Here is an 18026-nt window from a genome sequence, read left to right as displayed (position 1 = left end):
ACATGCATATCATAAGTATCGTCAACAAGCTAAGAGGCATTTTATATAAAATTAAATATTTAAAAGACTACCTCGACTTGAAACACCTGAAATTGCTGTACTTTGCATTAGTGCAGCCACAATTGTCGTATGGAATTATTGGTTGGGGCGGCGTGAATGATAATCATTTGGAGAACTTAAATGTAATGCAAAGATGGATACTTAGAATTATTTACGGTAAACCACTCATGTTCTCCAACGATAGTTTGTACAGGGAGTCCGGGATGCTTGATATAAGACAACTCTTCTGTCTCAGTATGCTAATAAATATGAAAAAGTCGAAAATTACTTCCGATCCAGTTGACCACTGTTATAACACCAGAAATAGATCAAGCTCCTTAAACATACCCCGTTGTGAAAAGAATATAGGACAGCGCTGCTGTAACTACCTTGCTCCGAAAGTTTTCAATCAGCTACCCTCGTACATAAAGAAACTCAACAGTTTAAGTTTGTTCAGAAAGATGTCAAGGAAGTGGATAGTATCTATCGGAAGATCAGGATTGATTGCTCTGATCAGCCAAAGGCTGTTCTAGGTGGAACTACAGGAAGCAGAAATATTTCTCGTTTTGTTGTGTATTTTGAGTTTGTTCGTTCACTTGTCAATAAAGGATAGTTAAATCTAGGTTGATTATATCACGTACAAGCAATAGCTTTCGTAGCTAAAGCTTCTGTGACTAACACTTTATTCACTCCTTTATTTGTTATAATACATGATTTTATTATTATGTGAGCATTTATGTTCTCCACTCATGTTTTGTATTTTCTTGCTGTGTATATATGTTGTAATGTAGTCAGTGAATAAATTATTATTATTATTATATTATATTATTTAAGCCGTGCTCACTTTTTACATGGAAATAGGATGAATTTGGATTATCAGTTATAATTGCACAATAAATACCAATAATTTTGCCAAAATACGAGTTATCTAAAAATAACCTTAGTTTATTTTTATATTTTGACGAAAAAGCCTGAGTCTCAAGGAGAAAAGAGCTTTGGCCAAAATATATGGACGTACAACTTAGGTTCCGCCGTTTTTCTAACACTAACATGTCTCACGTTGTATTGCGGCCGTTGGTCTTTTAATGCTCGGCTCAAACGAATTAATCGCGTTCGATAACGATCGCCTCTGATTTTTTAGTTGGTTTAAATAACTCATAATACACTACGCCGAGCTGGTCTCAGCACCAAATACTGAGTATGACCTTGCAATCGTGAATATTCGATTTGGCCGTCGACGTGGAAGCATGGCCGGGATATCCCAATATATTCTGGACTTGGGATTATCCTAATGAACCAATTTTTCATCTCCAATCACAATGTGATGCAGAAATCCCTTCCATCTTTGCCTTGCAAGTAGCTGTTCACGAGAAAACAAACGCCGTTCAACATCTCTCAGCCTCAACAAGTACCGCACCCAATTTCCCTGTCTCTGAATCATTCCCATAACTTTCAGGTGTTTTAAAATGTCTTCTGGCGTCACTCCCAATGATCTTGCCAATTTTTGTTACGTTTGGCACGAGTCTTGATCAAGTATTGCCTTCAATTCTGCATCTTCGAAAACCTTCTCTCTTCCACCGCCATGCTGGTCTTTGACGTCAAAATCAACGTTCTTGAATCGTTGAAACTTCTCTCGGCACGTTTTTCCCCTGATAGCGTCTTCACCATGGGTATTTGAGAGCATTCGATAAGCCTCAGCTGCAGATTTCTCCATATTAAAGCAGAAAGTTAAAATCTCCCGCAAATTACTAGAATTGTGCTCGTAAGCTGACATGTTTAATCAAGAATAACTTTATGATGCAGATACAAATCCCTAATATTTCGATTGCGTTATGTTAACAAATATCTGAGCTTATTGTATGACATCTACGATTTATTTGTCTCGACCTCCACTTACCGCTACAGCCATCTATTGCAAAACGGCGGAAGCAAAGTTGAAGTTGAAGAAAATAATATCATCACTGTAATCCTTGGAAAATTCTCTATCTTTTTGAATTGTCACTTTCGATTTTACGACATCAAATAAGGGTAGGGGGAAGGGAGAAATCTGATTGATTGAAATGCCTGTAACTTCAGTTTGGCTCAACATTTTTGAGCAAATTAGATCTCGTCTGAAAGATAATATTTTGTTGATTGGGGACAAAATATATTCATGATAAATTTGATTTTGCTGCTTTCTATAGGGGGCGCTAAGTCAGAAGTTCATTGTTTTGTTCATTTTACTCCGAACTTTCAAATGTAATGATAGGATTTTCTCAACAGAAACAGAAATTCCATCAAATTTGCATAGCCGCTTACCTCGCTTATTTGCCCACCCTGTACACCAATAGTTTCTCAATTATATGTGAACAGATTGCGTCCAGTGGTTACTATAAGAGATATGCAATATTTCTTGAGCCAGTATACTTCTGATGTAGATATCAAGACAAAGTAATGAATTCGACATATTAGTCTACTGGAGTGGTAGTGTACAGATATCTTACAAAATAAATCACCGGAGCTCTACAAAATACTGATGTTTTGAGAGTTTCGGAGCACTGGTCCACTACCTGCAGTTACCTTCGACTTCGATGAGAGGATCATATTGAAGTTCCCCTACGTCATTATATCCGACTTCCGACATCCGTAAACATTTCAAAACCATCCCCAATCGAATTTCTGATCGAAGATGTCAGAAAAACTGCAACATTCATCATTCGGAATTCTCTAGAGTCTGAATTAAAAAACTGCTCGAGCTCAATAACACACAAATCCCAGGAAGTTTAACATTCCAAAAGCTCACCAAATAAAACCAATAGCTAATATCAGCCCCCCCGCATCGTCATATCCAATTTCCAGCATCCGGAAACATTCCACTATCTCCCCCCTCCCCTCCCAATAGAATTTTCCGACTAGATATCTAACCCCCCCTCTCCTCACTCGTCAGCCGGTGGATCTGTCCCGGACAGAAACTTATATCATCCCGCTGTTAACGTCTGTGTTTATCAAGTTTCGCTGCCCGTCATCTCGACAGGTGGATCTCGGGTGGTAGTAGAGCATGATTTCGCGTCTTCTGCAGACAATCGGAGAACGGGCCCGATGGAAATCTGGGCAAAGTTCGCCGACAATGGATCTCTTCGGGGCTTTATTGTCGGTAGCGTGTTTCCCGGTGAAAGTTGGGCTTGTTCTAAGGTAGAATGAGGAGAGGGGAGGGGTGGTTGTTGTACTTGGGGAATTATAGGTGGGGTGCTCCGAGCTGTCGAGATTAGGATGAGGGGTTTTGGATTTTCCGAGTGATGAATCTTCGTTGGAGAATGGAGTGGTGATTACTGGTGATTATTCGCCTTGTTTTGGAATCAAATATCGCGATTTAAATTTCTACAGCATCCCAGTCCACTTTTTTCACTCTTCTTTACCATAAAAACGCACTATCGATAAATGTAATCGATGAATCAATTTGATAGCAAATGCGGATGACATCGTTATCGTGTTCGAGAACGTGGAAGACCTCTAGAGAATCATTTACCGCTTTCATCTAGCCTCACAAAAATACAATATGCAAATGTCAACTGCAAAAGTACAATCAATGATCGGTGATATCCAAGGATGTAAAAAGTTCATCAATGAAAAAATAATTCAACAAAATTTGACATTCAAATACCTCGTAGTAGACATAACGAGTGAGAAGGATATAACGAAGGAAGGAGAACACAAATCACAAAGAGCAATAGAATTTTGGGAACTCTTAGGAATATTGTATGGAAAATCGAGTTAAAAAAAATAGAGGCTAAGACCCGTCTTTATAAAACATATTGTATCTGCCCAATTATGACATAAGCAGCTAAAACTAGAGCTACTGAGAACATCTGAAATGAGAACACTGAGAATGATAGCCGGCGACATACCGATGAACAGGAAAGGAAATCTAAGGATGTTGTAAGATGGGTCAGACAGAGACGGAGAGAATGGAACGCACACGTGATGATAAAGGAAGACAGTAGACACCCGAAAACAGCTAGGGACAACAAACACAACACTAGAAGACCTTAAGGTAGGCCACCAAGAAGGTGGTCAGAAAGCTGGAATTCTGTCTCTCAAGAAGCCCCAGACTGAGGCAGAAGGGATTAATGAACAGTTTTAAAACCTAATGAAGGAAGAAGAAAAAATATATAGAGGTTGTTCCTACATTGGAAGTACAAACAAATATTTGAGATTCTCGGGTCATTTGAAAAAAATTGAATCCATTAACCAAGGGGTCGCAAACGTTTTGCTTTCGAAAAACAGGGTGTTGAAATTTGATTCTTGATTGCAAATCTATAGGGACATATTTTTTCTGGAACAGTGCCTGTTTCTTTCCTCCAAAACTTTTTTTTTTTTGGTGGACCAATGGTAGTTTAGAAAAATTTAAACAGAAACTTTGGTTCAGTACCACATTTTTTGATTTCTGCTTGATATCTGCTATGGGTTTCGAGAAAAAGTTTTCAAACATTTCTCTAATAATCGTCAGGAAAATCCAAATCATTATAAATATCCAGTTAGTAAACTGTGATGAATGAAGTAATTTCAAATTTTGGTACTTATTTACTCAATCTGTAGCGAATTTTGAAAGAGATGCTATAAACTGGTACGAAAATCACAAAAAAGTAGGACTACAAGAAACACCATGTATCTCGAAAAAAAGGCATTAATGGACCCATGTTTATGGGACTTTTTTTCTCAAAATTATCAAAGGTATCTCTTATTTTCCTTTGTATCTCAAAATCACGAACACCATGACTAACTGTATCCCTGATGGAGTGAAAAACATAAGAAACTTCTGACTTTTCTCCAAGAAAATAAAACGATTGATTTCATCAGATGGAAACCGTTTCCAAATCTCCCAAAATAGTTATTTATAGATGCAGAAGGCATACATATTTTTCAAAATTCAATCAAGGAAGTGGCGAATTTTCGAATGAGATTTCTTTACGAGTATTAGGTATACATTTTTTCTTTTGATTCACTGAATTTTTAAAGAAATTTATGAAATATTCCCATGAATATCTGTTAAGTCTTACTGAGGAAGAAGAAGAACTCCTGTGATTCTACTCGATGCTTTCTCCCAACATGGTCCCACCTCGAGAGAGTGCTTTTCAATAATTCAGTATTCACCCAGTAATATCCAATCAGTCACTAACTCAGTATTCATCATCATTACATATTCAACAAGTATTCATTCACTTGTTATTCTCAAGTTATTACTATTATAACATTACAGTTATATTCAGTGTTTGTGTTAACATACTAAACAAGTAAAAATCATAGGTATTTTCCTTCATCCAAATTCCAAATCAAGCATAAACACTACATGGTCCTTCGAAGCCGAATTTAAATATATCAAGCATACAATCGTTCATTGTCCTTCGAAGACGAATCAATCAATCCACACAAACTTTCAATATCGTTGGGTGATTTTTTCATTGAGAAATGTGGGTTAGAAGAATAGTTTTCTGTATCGAAAATTTGACAGATGTAATGATAAATCCGTGTACCAACATATGAAAATAAAATTAACTAATCTACTCGTATGTGAATCTGGGATATTTTTGCACGATAAATTATACAAGATGTGAATGGATTTTCCACAAAATCAGTGAAAATATATGAAATATAATTCCAAAATATCTCATCATTACACTGGACGAATACCCTTAAAACAAACCCCCCCCCCCCCAACAAATCCCCAAACACCTCGGGTGCAGATACCATCGATCGTTCTCCCGCCAATTTCCGTATGTAAATATCCTCCCATTAGTATTCCTGCAATTCCCCTAATCGAGGAGATTTCCCCCCTAAGAGTCACGCTTCTCCCCCCTCCCTCGTTCCCCCGCCTCGAGATAGATAGTTACTCCAAGATCTGCAAATTAATTGCATCGGCATTATCCTTCTTTAGACTGATCCTCCTCCGTTCTTCTTATTTGCAGGCAGAGTTGGTGTCTGTGGAGAGCAAGGAGATCGAGAGCCACTACGTGCTGGCCAAAGAGCCCATCCGCAAGTGGAACTCCTCCTCGGACTGTTATCTGCTCATAGAAGGAGTTGAGAATACTTTACTGGTGAGTGTTAAACTTTTGTTGTTTTGGGTTAGATTTTTCAACTTTCTTATGAATGTACGTCTGAAATGGGATTGTGTCCTAAACGGATCGTTTGGCACGTTGTGTAAACTGCCCGAAATACTTTGTAACTAAATGAATAAGATATTGCTTAAAAGTGTTGAATTCCTTAGTTATTCCAAAAAAAAGTTATTTTATAAATAACTTTTTTTTTGTTTCATTCTCATATATAAATGCAAATTTTCTCTGAGAGATTTTGCAAACTATGTATGGTTGATCCAGTACCTAGGATCCAGTATCACTAAGCCAAAAGTCTAGGGTTCGAGCCCCGAATGAAGAAAGTGATGTTCTAGTTATGGGGCACCATCCAACCATTCGCTGTTGGTTTATAAAACAACAGCACTGTTACTGAAGTAGCGTTGAATCATAATTACAAAACCTACACGAAGTACAGCATGTTCTTTTAACACACACGATCTCTATTCATCTGAGAGATATCTCAAAGACTCTTCTCAGATGCACAAAGACCAAGAAGAGTCAGGATAGAAAGCATTGAACAAAATGCGTGAACATGTGTCATTATGTACTCAGTGTGCAAAAGGATTGAGCGAGGGGCGAAAAATCATCCGACCTCACAAGCACCTTGACCTGAAGATTTGTTGTTCATCACTGCATTATTTACCAGTCCGGCAATAGTGTCTTGATGAAATTCATTACCTTTCTGGAAGCTGCATTAATCACCTATTTCGGCTTAAAAACCAAAATGTTGTAAGAAAAAAATTTGCTCAAATGAAGAAGTGATTGCCTCTTTGTCATAAATCGATAGAAATCATAGGCAAATTGAATGGATTAAGCTTCCAACTACTGAACAACTCAGCTTGTCCAGTTCATTCTCCAGATCCAGCCCCCAGTGAAAACTGGCATTTTTGCAGACCTCTAAAGAAGGCTCGAGGAAAAAAAATTTGCTCCAAAGAAGAAAGATTTACTTTTTTCGAAAGCATATAAAGGGTGTTTTTTTTAGAGCTATAGAACTTTAAATTGAAATAAAACAACGATGGATTATTCGATTGACATGAATTTTATTTATCCGCAAGATAATCTTGTGGCAATACATTTTAAATATGATTTCTGGCATATGACCGCCACGACTGGCTCGGATGTAGTCCAATCTGGACGTCCAATTTTCGATGACTTTTTCCAATATTGGTGGCCGTATATCGGCAATAACACGGCGAATGTTGTCTTCCAAATGGTCAAGGGTTTGTGGCTTATCCGCATAGACCAATGACTTTACATAGCCCCACAGAAAGTAGTCTAGCGGTGTTAAATCACAAGATCTTGGAGGCCAATTCACAGGTCCAAAACGTGAAATAAATCGATTGTGGCACGATCTGTGTGACATGTTTCGCCGTCTTGTTGGACCCACAGCTCCTGGACATCATGGTTGTTCAATTCAGAAATGGAAAAGTTAGTAATCATGGCTCTATACCGATCACCATTGACTGTAACGTTCTGGCCATCATCGTTTTTGAAGAAGTACGGACCAATGATTCCACCAGCCCATAAAGCGCACCAAACAGTCAGTTTTTCTGGATGTAACGGTGTTTCGACATACACTTGAGGATAAGCTTCACTACAAATGTGGCAGTTTTGTTGTTTTTTTGTTAGCCAATCAACCAGGAGTGCGCTTCATCGCTAAACAAAATAAAATGGACGTAGTGCGCCATACGTATTCCGCACAGAACCATTATTTTCCAAATAAAATTGCACTATTTGCAAGCGTTGTTCAGGCGTGAGTCTATTCATGATGAATTGCCAAACCAAATTGAGAATAAATCACGCAACAGCTGTTAAATCGGTCATTATCTTGAACATTAATGCCAACTTAAAGTTATATACTTCGAAAAAAAACACCCATTATATAGAAAAGATATTAGAAAGTCAGAGGAGTATTGGAATATATGTATCATTGGTTATGTTAATGAATAAAGTCGAATTTTCAAGAGGAAATGTGTGTCACTGGTTAGGCCCAGGATTTTCTTAATGAAGTGTTATGTTTATAGTCATAAGACCCCCAAAAGCACAATTGACGTATCAACGAACGAGCGCTTAAAAGCTCCTAACGCCAGTAGCTCTTTAAGTGATAACGTTTCCAAAATCTCATCGAAACTGATGCCTCCACGAGCATTTAACCCTCACCCGTTTAATTCAACCACTTTTTATGACCCAACCCCAATTCAAAACGATATTTCCATTGAATTCCATATACATACAATTGACATAACCGACATGTGTCACCGTACATTTCACGTATTCACGAGCGTGTCCATTTTTTCCCGATGTTTGCAATTCATTTCGCATTGATCAAGCCATTAAACAATAATGAGTCTGCAGCGGAACCCAGCAGCGGGTAGAGATCAATATTATCCAATCAACCCCTGGTAAATATTTAAAAATGGAGGGGGTAGGTACACAGTTCGCACGAATAAGCAAATATAACGAAGTGGGGGACGTGAAGCTTGCGTTTGAGATCTCAATTTTTTCACGAACATCAGTTTTTGGCGGAGATTTTCAAGCGGTATGCTTTGTAGGGATGGAGCTTTATTCATCGAGAAATGTTTACTGACACTATTCGAAATATGGAATATAAAATTCAAATTCAAATTCTTTATTGATCCCTTCAACATTACAAAGAATATATGGAACAAGTACAAAATAATAAGCTATTTCTAAGAGAAAATTAACACAAACATATATTATAATTATAATAATAATATAGAACCGTTGATCGTGTTATGCAAGTTCATCGCAGAAGCCAACATGTTTGTTAAAGTCAGGTGATGGTTGGTTGAAGTCTACTGCTCCTTGGAAAAGGATAATGGTTCTAAATTACAGTTCGAAGAGAATGGAGGATTCAGACTGAGAATTTTGTTGGATAATCCTTTTATTTTATTTGTGGATTCTTCCATATAACGGGTGTTTTTTTTCGAGGTATATAACTTTAAGTTGGCATAACTGTTCAAGATGGCGACCGATTTAACAGCTGTCGAGTGATTTATTCTCTGTTGGTTTGGCAATTCATCATGAATAGTCTTACGCCTGAACAACGCTTGCAAATAGTGCAATTTTATTTCGAAAAAAATGGTTCTGTGCGGAATACGTATCGCGCACTACGTCCATTTTATTTTGTTTAGCGATGATGGCCAGAACGTTACAGTCGATGGTGATCGGTATAGAGCCATAATTACTAATTTTTTCATTCCTGAATTGAACAACTATGATGTCCAGGAGCTGTGGTTCCAACAAGACGGCGCAACATTTCACACAGCTCGTACCACAATCGATTTATTGAAAGACACGTTTGGTGACCGCCTAATTTCACGTTTTGGACCTGTGAATTGGCCTCCAAGATCTTGTGATTTAACACCGCTACACTACTTTCTGTGGAGCTATATAAAGTCGTTGGTCTATGCGGATAAGCCACAAACCCTTGACCATTTGGAAGACAACATTCGCCGTGTTATTGCCTATATACGGCCACAAATGTTGGAAACAGTCATCGAAAATTGGAGGTCCAGATTGGACTACATGCGAGCCAGCCGTAGCGGTCATATGCCAGAAATCGTATTCAAAATGTAATGCCACAAGATTATCATGCGGATAAATAAAATTCATGTCAATCGAATAATCCATCGTTGTTTTATTGCAATTTAAAGTTCTATAGCTCTAAATAGAACACCCTTTAGTTGTAGTCCAATTCCTTAACACCCTGTGAAACAGTTCGTGGAATTCGTAGAGTTTACGCCCAGTTCATTAAAAAGAACATCCTTTTCGCCATTTTTCAGTTTTTATTTCACCTTGATATCTTGATATCTTTCGAAGATACACGTATTCGAAGAAAAGTCTGGAATTTTATAAACGCTCTAAATGCTCAACGTTACATACAAGACGATCTTCAGAAAGCTTTAGTTCCCTATGCTACATTTGTTGGAGATGACTTCATTTCAATGCACAACAATGTAAGACCGAATGTAGCAAATATCGTTAACCAATATTTGGATGAGGTTGATATTCAACGATTAGAATGGCCTGCATGTAGCCCGGATCTGAATCCGAGTGAACATCTCTGGGATGAAATTCAAAAAAACATTCGTCGTAGTCCTCACTACCCAAAATACTTAACGAGTTGTGTTATGCGTTGCAATCTGAATATGACGCAATTCCTCGCATTATTTTGCTTATTTATTTATCCTCAATTTGGCGTAGAAACAATTGAAATCGATGAAAAAATACGAATGTCCTTGGTCAACAAACTTCTGCAAAATTTTGAGTGGCCGAGTATTTCTGCCGGTGAGTGTACATCAATCTCATTCACAAAAAAGCATGTAGCTGCGCCAGGCATCATTACTGACCCCGAACACCGAAAAACACAGAGATGATACCAACGCCTCAAAATTCCATCCTCATCACGTCGCGTTTACGACTCTTTCTGGCGACGCTAATCGCTTTTTTGCGTCGACCCAAAAAGGTACGGAGGCGACAAATCGCCCTCCCGATTCGAGCAAAGCCAACAACAATAAATAACCCCGCAACTAGGACGGCTCCGACAAATACCGAACCCTAAACGCGCGGACCGCTGATAATTGCCCCGACATATTGGCATGACAGTGTGGAAAATCCTCAATAACCCCTGCATTGTTAACCCTCCCCTTTCGGCGTCACGTGACACGGTTTTTACGGGAGTCTTCCTGCACGGATAATTGTTCGGGAGGATTTGGGTTTTTGTAGGGATGTTTGCCAAACTCAGTTGAGTTTAGCAATTTGCGGAAGTGAAGTATATCCTAAATTCAGTAAAATTAGGGTATTTATTGCCTAACAATACTTTTAAATGGACCCCGGTATCAAGCGGATCGTCTCTGGAAGCAGAATATGTCGATTTGGTTGTTTCAATTGGCTGAAATATTCCACGTTTCACCGAGTGCTGATTTTGTAGTTATCAATGACTGGAGCTGCGTACATCACGTCTTTATTATATTTTATTATGATTCACATTGATCAACGCGGTTCTTAGGAGCATTAATTAAATGAGCATTTTTACTCGGTGTTAGTTCGTTATAGGACCAATATTCTCTATATTATTTAGACCATCTGAAGTCACTTAAAGTAGGCCAGAATATTTCTAATATACATATATAAATATATAATGTTATTAAGTATCTTTCTGGTTGTAATAAAAACAGATGTGTTTCTCTGTAAATAACAAAGCTTTTATTATTATATACACTATTTACACTTACATACATGATCTAGAATATTAATCCTACCTGTAAATAACAAAGAAACAACATTCAATGTTCTTATTCACTAATTTGTCGTTAGATAAATTTCACAATATTGCAACTCACTGTATTCGGAATGAATTCATCGATCATACTGATGATACGTTTGCGAATTTAACAACGTTCCGTGTTGGTATTAAGCAATCTGATTCATTGACCTGACTACTCGCGTAATTCAATCAGATCGAGGAAATTCCTTACATCTCCCCCCTTAAGACAAAAATTTTTTTGGTACAAGAAAATTTTGCGTGAATTACAATATTGCAAAAATTATATAAATTTATATTTAAGTATATGCTAAGGTTTTCATTAACAAGGTTTTGGAATGAGCTTCGAAATGTGAAATATATTTGATTCTGATTTCTTATGTCCTATATCAATTTCATATATTGAATTCGATATCTTCTTCAAAATTTTATATGGCCCGATTCTCACTTCATCTAATTTCTTCCGGTTCATTCTATTGCCATTTTCAATGTACACTAAATCTCCCACATTAAAGTCGAACTCCTTCCTATTTTTGTCATATAATTTCTTATTATACTCATGATATTTTATACTATTCCTATATGCAGTCATTCTATCGTTTTCTAGTTGATTATAATTTTTATTTTTTTTCAGTTCATTCGGTAATATTGATGTATCTTCGCCCTCTAATAAATATTTTGGACTAAATTTCGTCACTGTATGCTCAGTTTCATTGTATTGATCTATGCAGTTATGAGCTACAGTTGTCCATGCATGCTTATTTTTTCCTTCGTTCATTGTACATCTTATCTTATTTACTAAGGTTTGGTTGAGTCTTTCATTTAAACCATTCGAAAATGGTGCATTAACTCCTGTAAAAATCATTGTAATCCCTTTTTTCACTAAAAAATTTTTGAAATCTTTAGAATTTATACCTGGATATTGATCTGTCAAAAGTATTTGAATATCGTGATCTTTTAGTACATTTTCTGTTAGTTTAACAAAATCATTTGCATTTTGTGTTTTCGATGTTAATATGTAAGCATACCTTGAAAAGTGATCTACTAGGAGGTGTAAATATTTTTTCGTGGATCTTGAGCCACCAAATCCACCTATTGTGTCTATGGAGACTATTTCGAATGGTTTTTTTGCGGGCCCAAGATGTGACATTAAGCCAATTTTGTTTTGTCCTCTTGTTTTATTTTTTATGCAAACCTCACAATATCTACATATTTTTCTTATGTTTTCTGATATATTTGCTGCTGTATAATGAGTGAGTATTTTGTTTTTCATTTGATTTATTCCAATATGACCAAATTCATTGTGTGTGTCCTTAATTAGTTTTTCACTGAATTCTTCTGACAGGAAAATTTTCTCTTTATTTCTTGCTTTTTTATAACACAAATTATTTTCACTGTCCATTCTCAGTCCATTTTTATTGATTTTTATATCTTTATTCTGCTTCTGGTCTTCTAAAATATCTTCTAATTTTATTAAGTTCACCACTTTTATCTTGTCTTCTTCTTCTTCTTCAGCGTCTAGCACCGGGTTTCTGCTTAAGCAATCTGCTTCTAAGTTATCCTTGCCCGGGCGATAAATTATCTCAAAGTCAAATTGCGACAAGTAATAAGTGAGATCTCCTAGTTCTTCGTCAGTTCTAGCTTTTATATTCATCTTTTCTAGAGGTTTGTGATCTGAAAATACTTTGAAGTGTTTACCTATAAGCCAATGTTGCCAATACTTTACGGATTCTTTTATTGCTATACATTCCAAATAAATTGCTTTTTTCTTTTTCTGTGATTCGTTCAATTTCTTGGAAAAATATGCTACTGGTTTTTCTGTTTTACTATTTTCGTTCAGTTGTGGTTGTTTCAAAACGGCACCTATGCCTTGCAAGCTTGCATCTGTATATATATGAATCGGTAAGCCTGGATCGAAAATGGCTAAAACTGGTTGGGTGCAAAGAAAATTTTTCATATAATCAAATACATTTTGACATTTTTCTGACCAAATGAATTCCTGTCCTTTTCTCAGTAAATTATGTAGTGGGTCTAAAGTTATTGAATTTTTTGGTATGTATTCGTTGTAAAAATTAATTTTACCCAAAAATTGTCGAACATTTTTTCTATTTTTTGGCACAGGAAAATTTCTTATCGATATTAAATTATCCTTCATTGGCGAGATCGTGTTATGTTTTATTATGTGGCCTAAATATTGTACTGAGTCGAGTGCGAATGTGCATTTCGAGAGTTTTAATCGAAATCCTTCTTTCATGATTGCTTCTAATAACTGTGTCAAATGATCTATGTGTTCTTCAAAGGATTTTGAAAATATTAAAATGTCGTCTATATAGTTAACTGTGAACTCTGATAATTTGTGTTTTCTTATTATATTACTAAGAATTCTTTGGAAAATGGCCGGAGATGTTTTTAATCCGAATGGTAGGCAAGTCCATTGGAAGTGACCTTCTTGGGTTACAAATCCCGTTTTTCTTCTATCTTCAATTCGTAAAGGGATTGACCAAAAAGCAGAATTAATATCAAGCTTTGAAAAAAATTTGCAGTTTCTTGTTTTGATTACTAGGTCTTCTATTAATGGGAACGGTTGTGATTGAGGGACTATTATTCTGTTTAAATCTCTAAAATCTATGCATAATCTTGATCTTCTATTTTCATCTTTTTTAAAGGCTAAAGTTACCGGGGCAGCAAAAGGGCTATATGATTCTTCTATCAAATTTTTTTCAAGTAATTGAGATATTTGTACTTCTATTTCTTTCTTGTCATCAATTGTACATCTATAAGGCCTTTTACTACAATATTTATCTACTATGAGATCAATTCTTGCTTCATAGTCTTTTACGGTACCTATATCGTACTTATCTTTAGCAAAAATATTTTTATATTTGTTTACTAAATCTGTTATAACTTTTTTTTCAATATTATTCAAATGATTCATTGAAATATTAAAAGTATTTATCTCTACATGTTCATTAAAATTAATTTGATACTCATTCATTAATATATTAGATTCGGAATCTTTTTGTTCTATCTCTAATCTTTCATTTTGTATCAACTTAAATTTTTGAATACAATCTAGGCCTATAAGGAAATTGTACTTGAAATTTTCATTATTGATTATGAACACGTTTACATATTTTTCTATATTTAATATTTTTATTTTTAATTTTACCATACCATCTGTTTCATGAACACCATTAATCGTTCTCAAATTAGTTTTCTTTTTATAGCCATTTTTTGTCTTTACATTAATCAATTTAGCATTTATCAATGATACATTTGATCCTGGATCATAAATTGCAGGTATTTCCAAAATATCATTCAACCTAATTTTGAGTTCAATTAATGGTGGTACGATTAGTTTTTTGTATCATCGGTACTTAATTCTACATCTAAAGTTAAGTTATTTACTTGTCTCAGTTTGTTACCTTTCTTTTCTGGGTCTCTAAACCAGCATTCCATTTCGGGATGAAATCTTGTTCCTTTGTTATTATCTTTGCATATTTTACAAGGTATTTTTTCCGTTTTTCCTTTAAAGTCAGGCTTAAACTTTTTGACTTCTGAATTTTTTTTCATGGTTAAATGTTCTAATTTATTCAATTCATTATGTAGATCTTCAGATTTTACTATTTTTTCTCTATCAATTTTGTCTAATATGAAGTTGGGTAAACCCATAGCAATAAGATCAACAAGCGTATCACTATCCATAGTTTTTCTTACTTGTAATAGTAATTTTTCCTTCTTCATAGAATATTCTAATAGTGAGCCCGCTTGATATCTAAATGCTATTGCATATTTTATTGGAGACCAACCTTTACATGAGAAAGTCTTACAAAAATTTTCTCTCCAATCATTCCATTCTGCTGTGATAGTGAGTTTCAATAGAGTACAATCATACCAATCTGCAGCAACTTTTTCCATAAATGATTTCAAAATTTCTATTTTATTACAATTTTCATCAATTTCGAATCTTTCACATTCTTTTTCAAAACTTCTTAACCATTGCTCTGCATTTGCATTTTTTCCATCAAATTTTCCGATAGTAAATTCTGTGGCCAATTTACCCACATTTCTCTCTCCACTATTTTCTTGGTTTTTCTTCAGTATCTTCTCTAATAATTTTTCTAATGAATGTTCTGGAGCACTAGTACTTGTAGTTGTGTCACTGCTTTCTTCACTCACTTCCTCTAAGTATACGCTTTCAAACTGGATATTTCCATCCTCATCGAAATAAGTATTTCTCATTTCTTTTGTTAAACTCACCCACACTCTCCTTGTTTGGCCTCTTTGTGAGCAAGTTTTCTTGATTTTTGTATATGCCGCAGTTTTTAGTAATTCTACATGTAATAATGCATTTGAATACTCATTTGGGATTTTGAATGTATTTCCATCCGTTGTAGTTATTCTGGTCACACAAAGCACATTTGACTTTCCATCTGAAGCAGCCAGCATTTTGAATGTGAACTTCAACTTTTCCATAGTGATTTAAAACCAGAATGTTGTTTTATAATGTTATTAAGTATCTTTCTGGTTGTAATAAAAACAGATGTGTTTCTCTGTAAATAACAAAGCTTTTATTATTATATACACTATTTACACTTACATACATGATCTAGAATATTAATCCTACCTGTAAATAACAAAGAAACAACATTCAATGTTCTTATTCACTAATTTGTCGTTAGATAAATTTCACAATATTGCAACTCACTGTATTCGGAATGAATTCATCGATCATACTGATGATACGTTTGCGAATTTAACAACGTTCCGTGTTGGTATTAAGCAATCTGATTCATTGACCTGACTACTCGCGTAATTCAATCAGATCGAGGAAATTCCTTACAAATATTTTCCAGGTTCCCAGAAATTCATAAGGGACCAGAGAATGCATTGTTATTCCAGTCCTTTCATTTAAATCCAAAGATTCTAGTTGAATGTCTAACGAGAGAGTATGTGTCGATTTGGTCACTTTCATTGGCAAAAATACTACACATGCTGTTACGTGATAATTCTTTCGTTCTTATTGGTGGGAAGTGTGCTGATCTTCTATATATCATCAATAGAAGTGGTTTGAGAATAATTAAAAGCTGTTGAAGAGAATTCAATCGAACACCGACGAAGTGTTATAAAGTCATCAAGAAAAATTTTTTTAACGATTTCGACGATGATGTTTGGCAAAATTCTGTGACATGTGGAAAAACTGAAGAAAAATATTTTGGGATCAAATCTATTTCTTTAGGTACTTTCAAAGTCGGTAAAAATACTTCTAAACGTTCTAAAGATAAAGATTTCGCATCTTCAGGACCACTAAAGAGCACAGTTGAGGTCACTTCCATTAGATTTGCTCATCAATTTCATCAAAATTCTTACTAGTTTGGCTCAAGTTCATCTTATTACACTTTTGAGCACTCAAAATTTCATGCAGCGATCATGTCATCATACTTGATAATGTTTCTTGCTAGTGTATTACAGGTCGAGAATAAAGAATAATCAAGTTATAACACAGTAGAATAGGTTAGTTACATTAATGATGAGATGGTAGAAATCTCATGACAAACATTTTTGTTGAGTTGTTCAAGTAAGATTGGAAGAACTATATCAACAGATTAGATTGGTAGTTAATACAAGTTAATGTATGTCTCAAGAGTTTCAACACAAATTTGAAAAGGAAACATGGTTTTCAGGGAATTTTTCTTTGACAAGTGGAAATAAACAACATTCTTATAACCTCAACTTTTTAACCAGGGAACATATTTGAATAGTTTTTCACTACTTTGCATCTGAAAAGGCTATTCTTCATTGATTTTTCATATTTTAAAAACAATCAATAGTCGTTTTGTGAATTTTTTTCCATGCTGTATTTGGTTAGTAATTAATTAATTTTTTTTCAGCCCGAGGAAGAGGCACACGTTGCTATTCTCTCAACCTGTCCTTGTGAACGTGATCTTCACTATGTGATAACAACAGATGGACAAGTTACAGACTGGGCCCAAAGGAGATACGAAGATCCTGTCCCTCCTTCAGCTTCTCCTCCCTCAGGAGCAGTTTGCAAGCTGAATTTCAGGTCAGTATTTACCGAGATATTTGCATAAAATATGTCGACATTTTCAGGAGAATTCTTCAATATTTTCGTGTCATATTTTTATGTTTTATATTAATGTCATTTCTCCTTAACAAAATTTTAGATATTAGGGAAGTATATGTATACTGAAATAGGGATGAGGGCACTTTGAAAAATAAAATATGAAGTTGAATTAAGCCGCATACATATTTAACTCAAACATATCTGCAAAAGGTAAAGATACCATACTAGATATTCAGCAAATCAAACATAGTCAGATACATAGAAAATATATCCGTCCCTCCCGAATTACAAGATTCTACAACAGACTGCCCCTAACATGAAGAGAGCTGAAGGTGGAGTGCCAGAAAAAAATTAAAAAATTCCTATAAGAGAATCCATCATAGAATGATCTGATTCAATATTTTCAACACTTCTTGATAATTGTGTACGATAAAGTCCTAATAAATCTATCAATTCATATATCTATTCGAAAAGAAGGTTCTCTCATTTTCAGTAGTTGAAACTGAGT

General features: G+C 35.3%; 1 protein-coding gene across 2 annotated transcripts in view; it reads left to right on the top strand.

The window, feature by feature from the left end:
- Nucleotides 1-18026, top strand: part of LOC123674819 (C3 and PZP-like alpha-2-macroglobulin domain-containing protein 8) — a 223738-nt gene that overhangs the window by 140602 nt on the left and 65110 nt on the right. For both annotated transcript variants that reach the window (XM_045609922.1, XM_045609912.1), the window contains exons 8-9: nucleotides 5982-6110; nucleotides 17325-17497. In XM_045609922.1, coding sequence (XP_045465878.1) covers nucleotides 5982-6110; nucleotides 17325-17497 — 302 coding nt within the window. The remainder of the gene's footprint in view (nucleotides 1-5981; nucleotides 6111-17324; nucleotides 17498-18026) is intronic.

This window comes from Harmonia axyridis, chromosome 1, assembly GCF_914767665.1.
Source record: "Harmonia axyridis chromosome 1, icHarAxyr1.1, whole genome shotgun sequence".
NCBI classification, from domain to species: Eukaryota; Metazoa; Arthropoda; class Insecta; order Coleoptera; family Coccinellidae; genus Harmonia; species Harmonia axyridis.
This window is presented reverse-complemented; position numbering and strand designations above follow the sequence as displayed.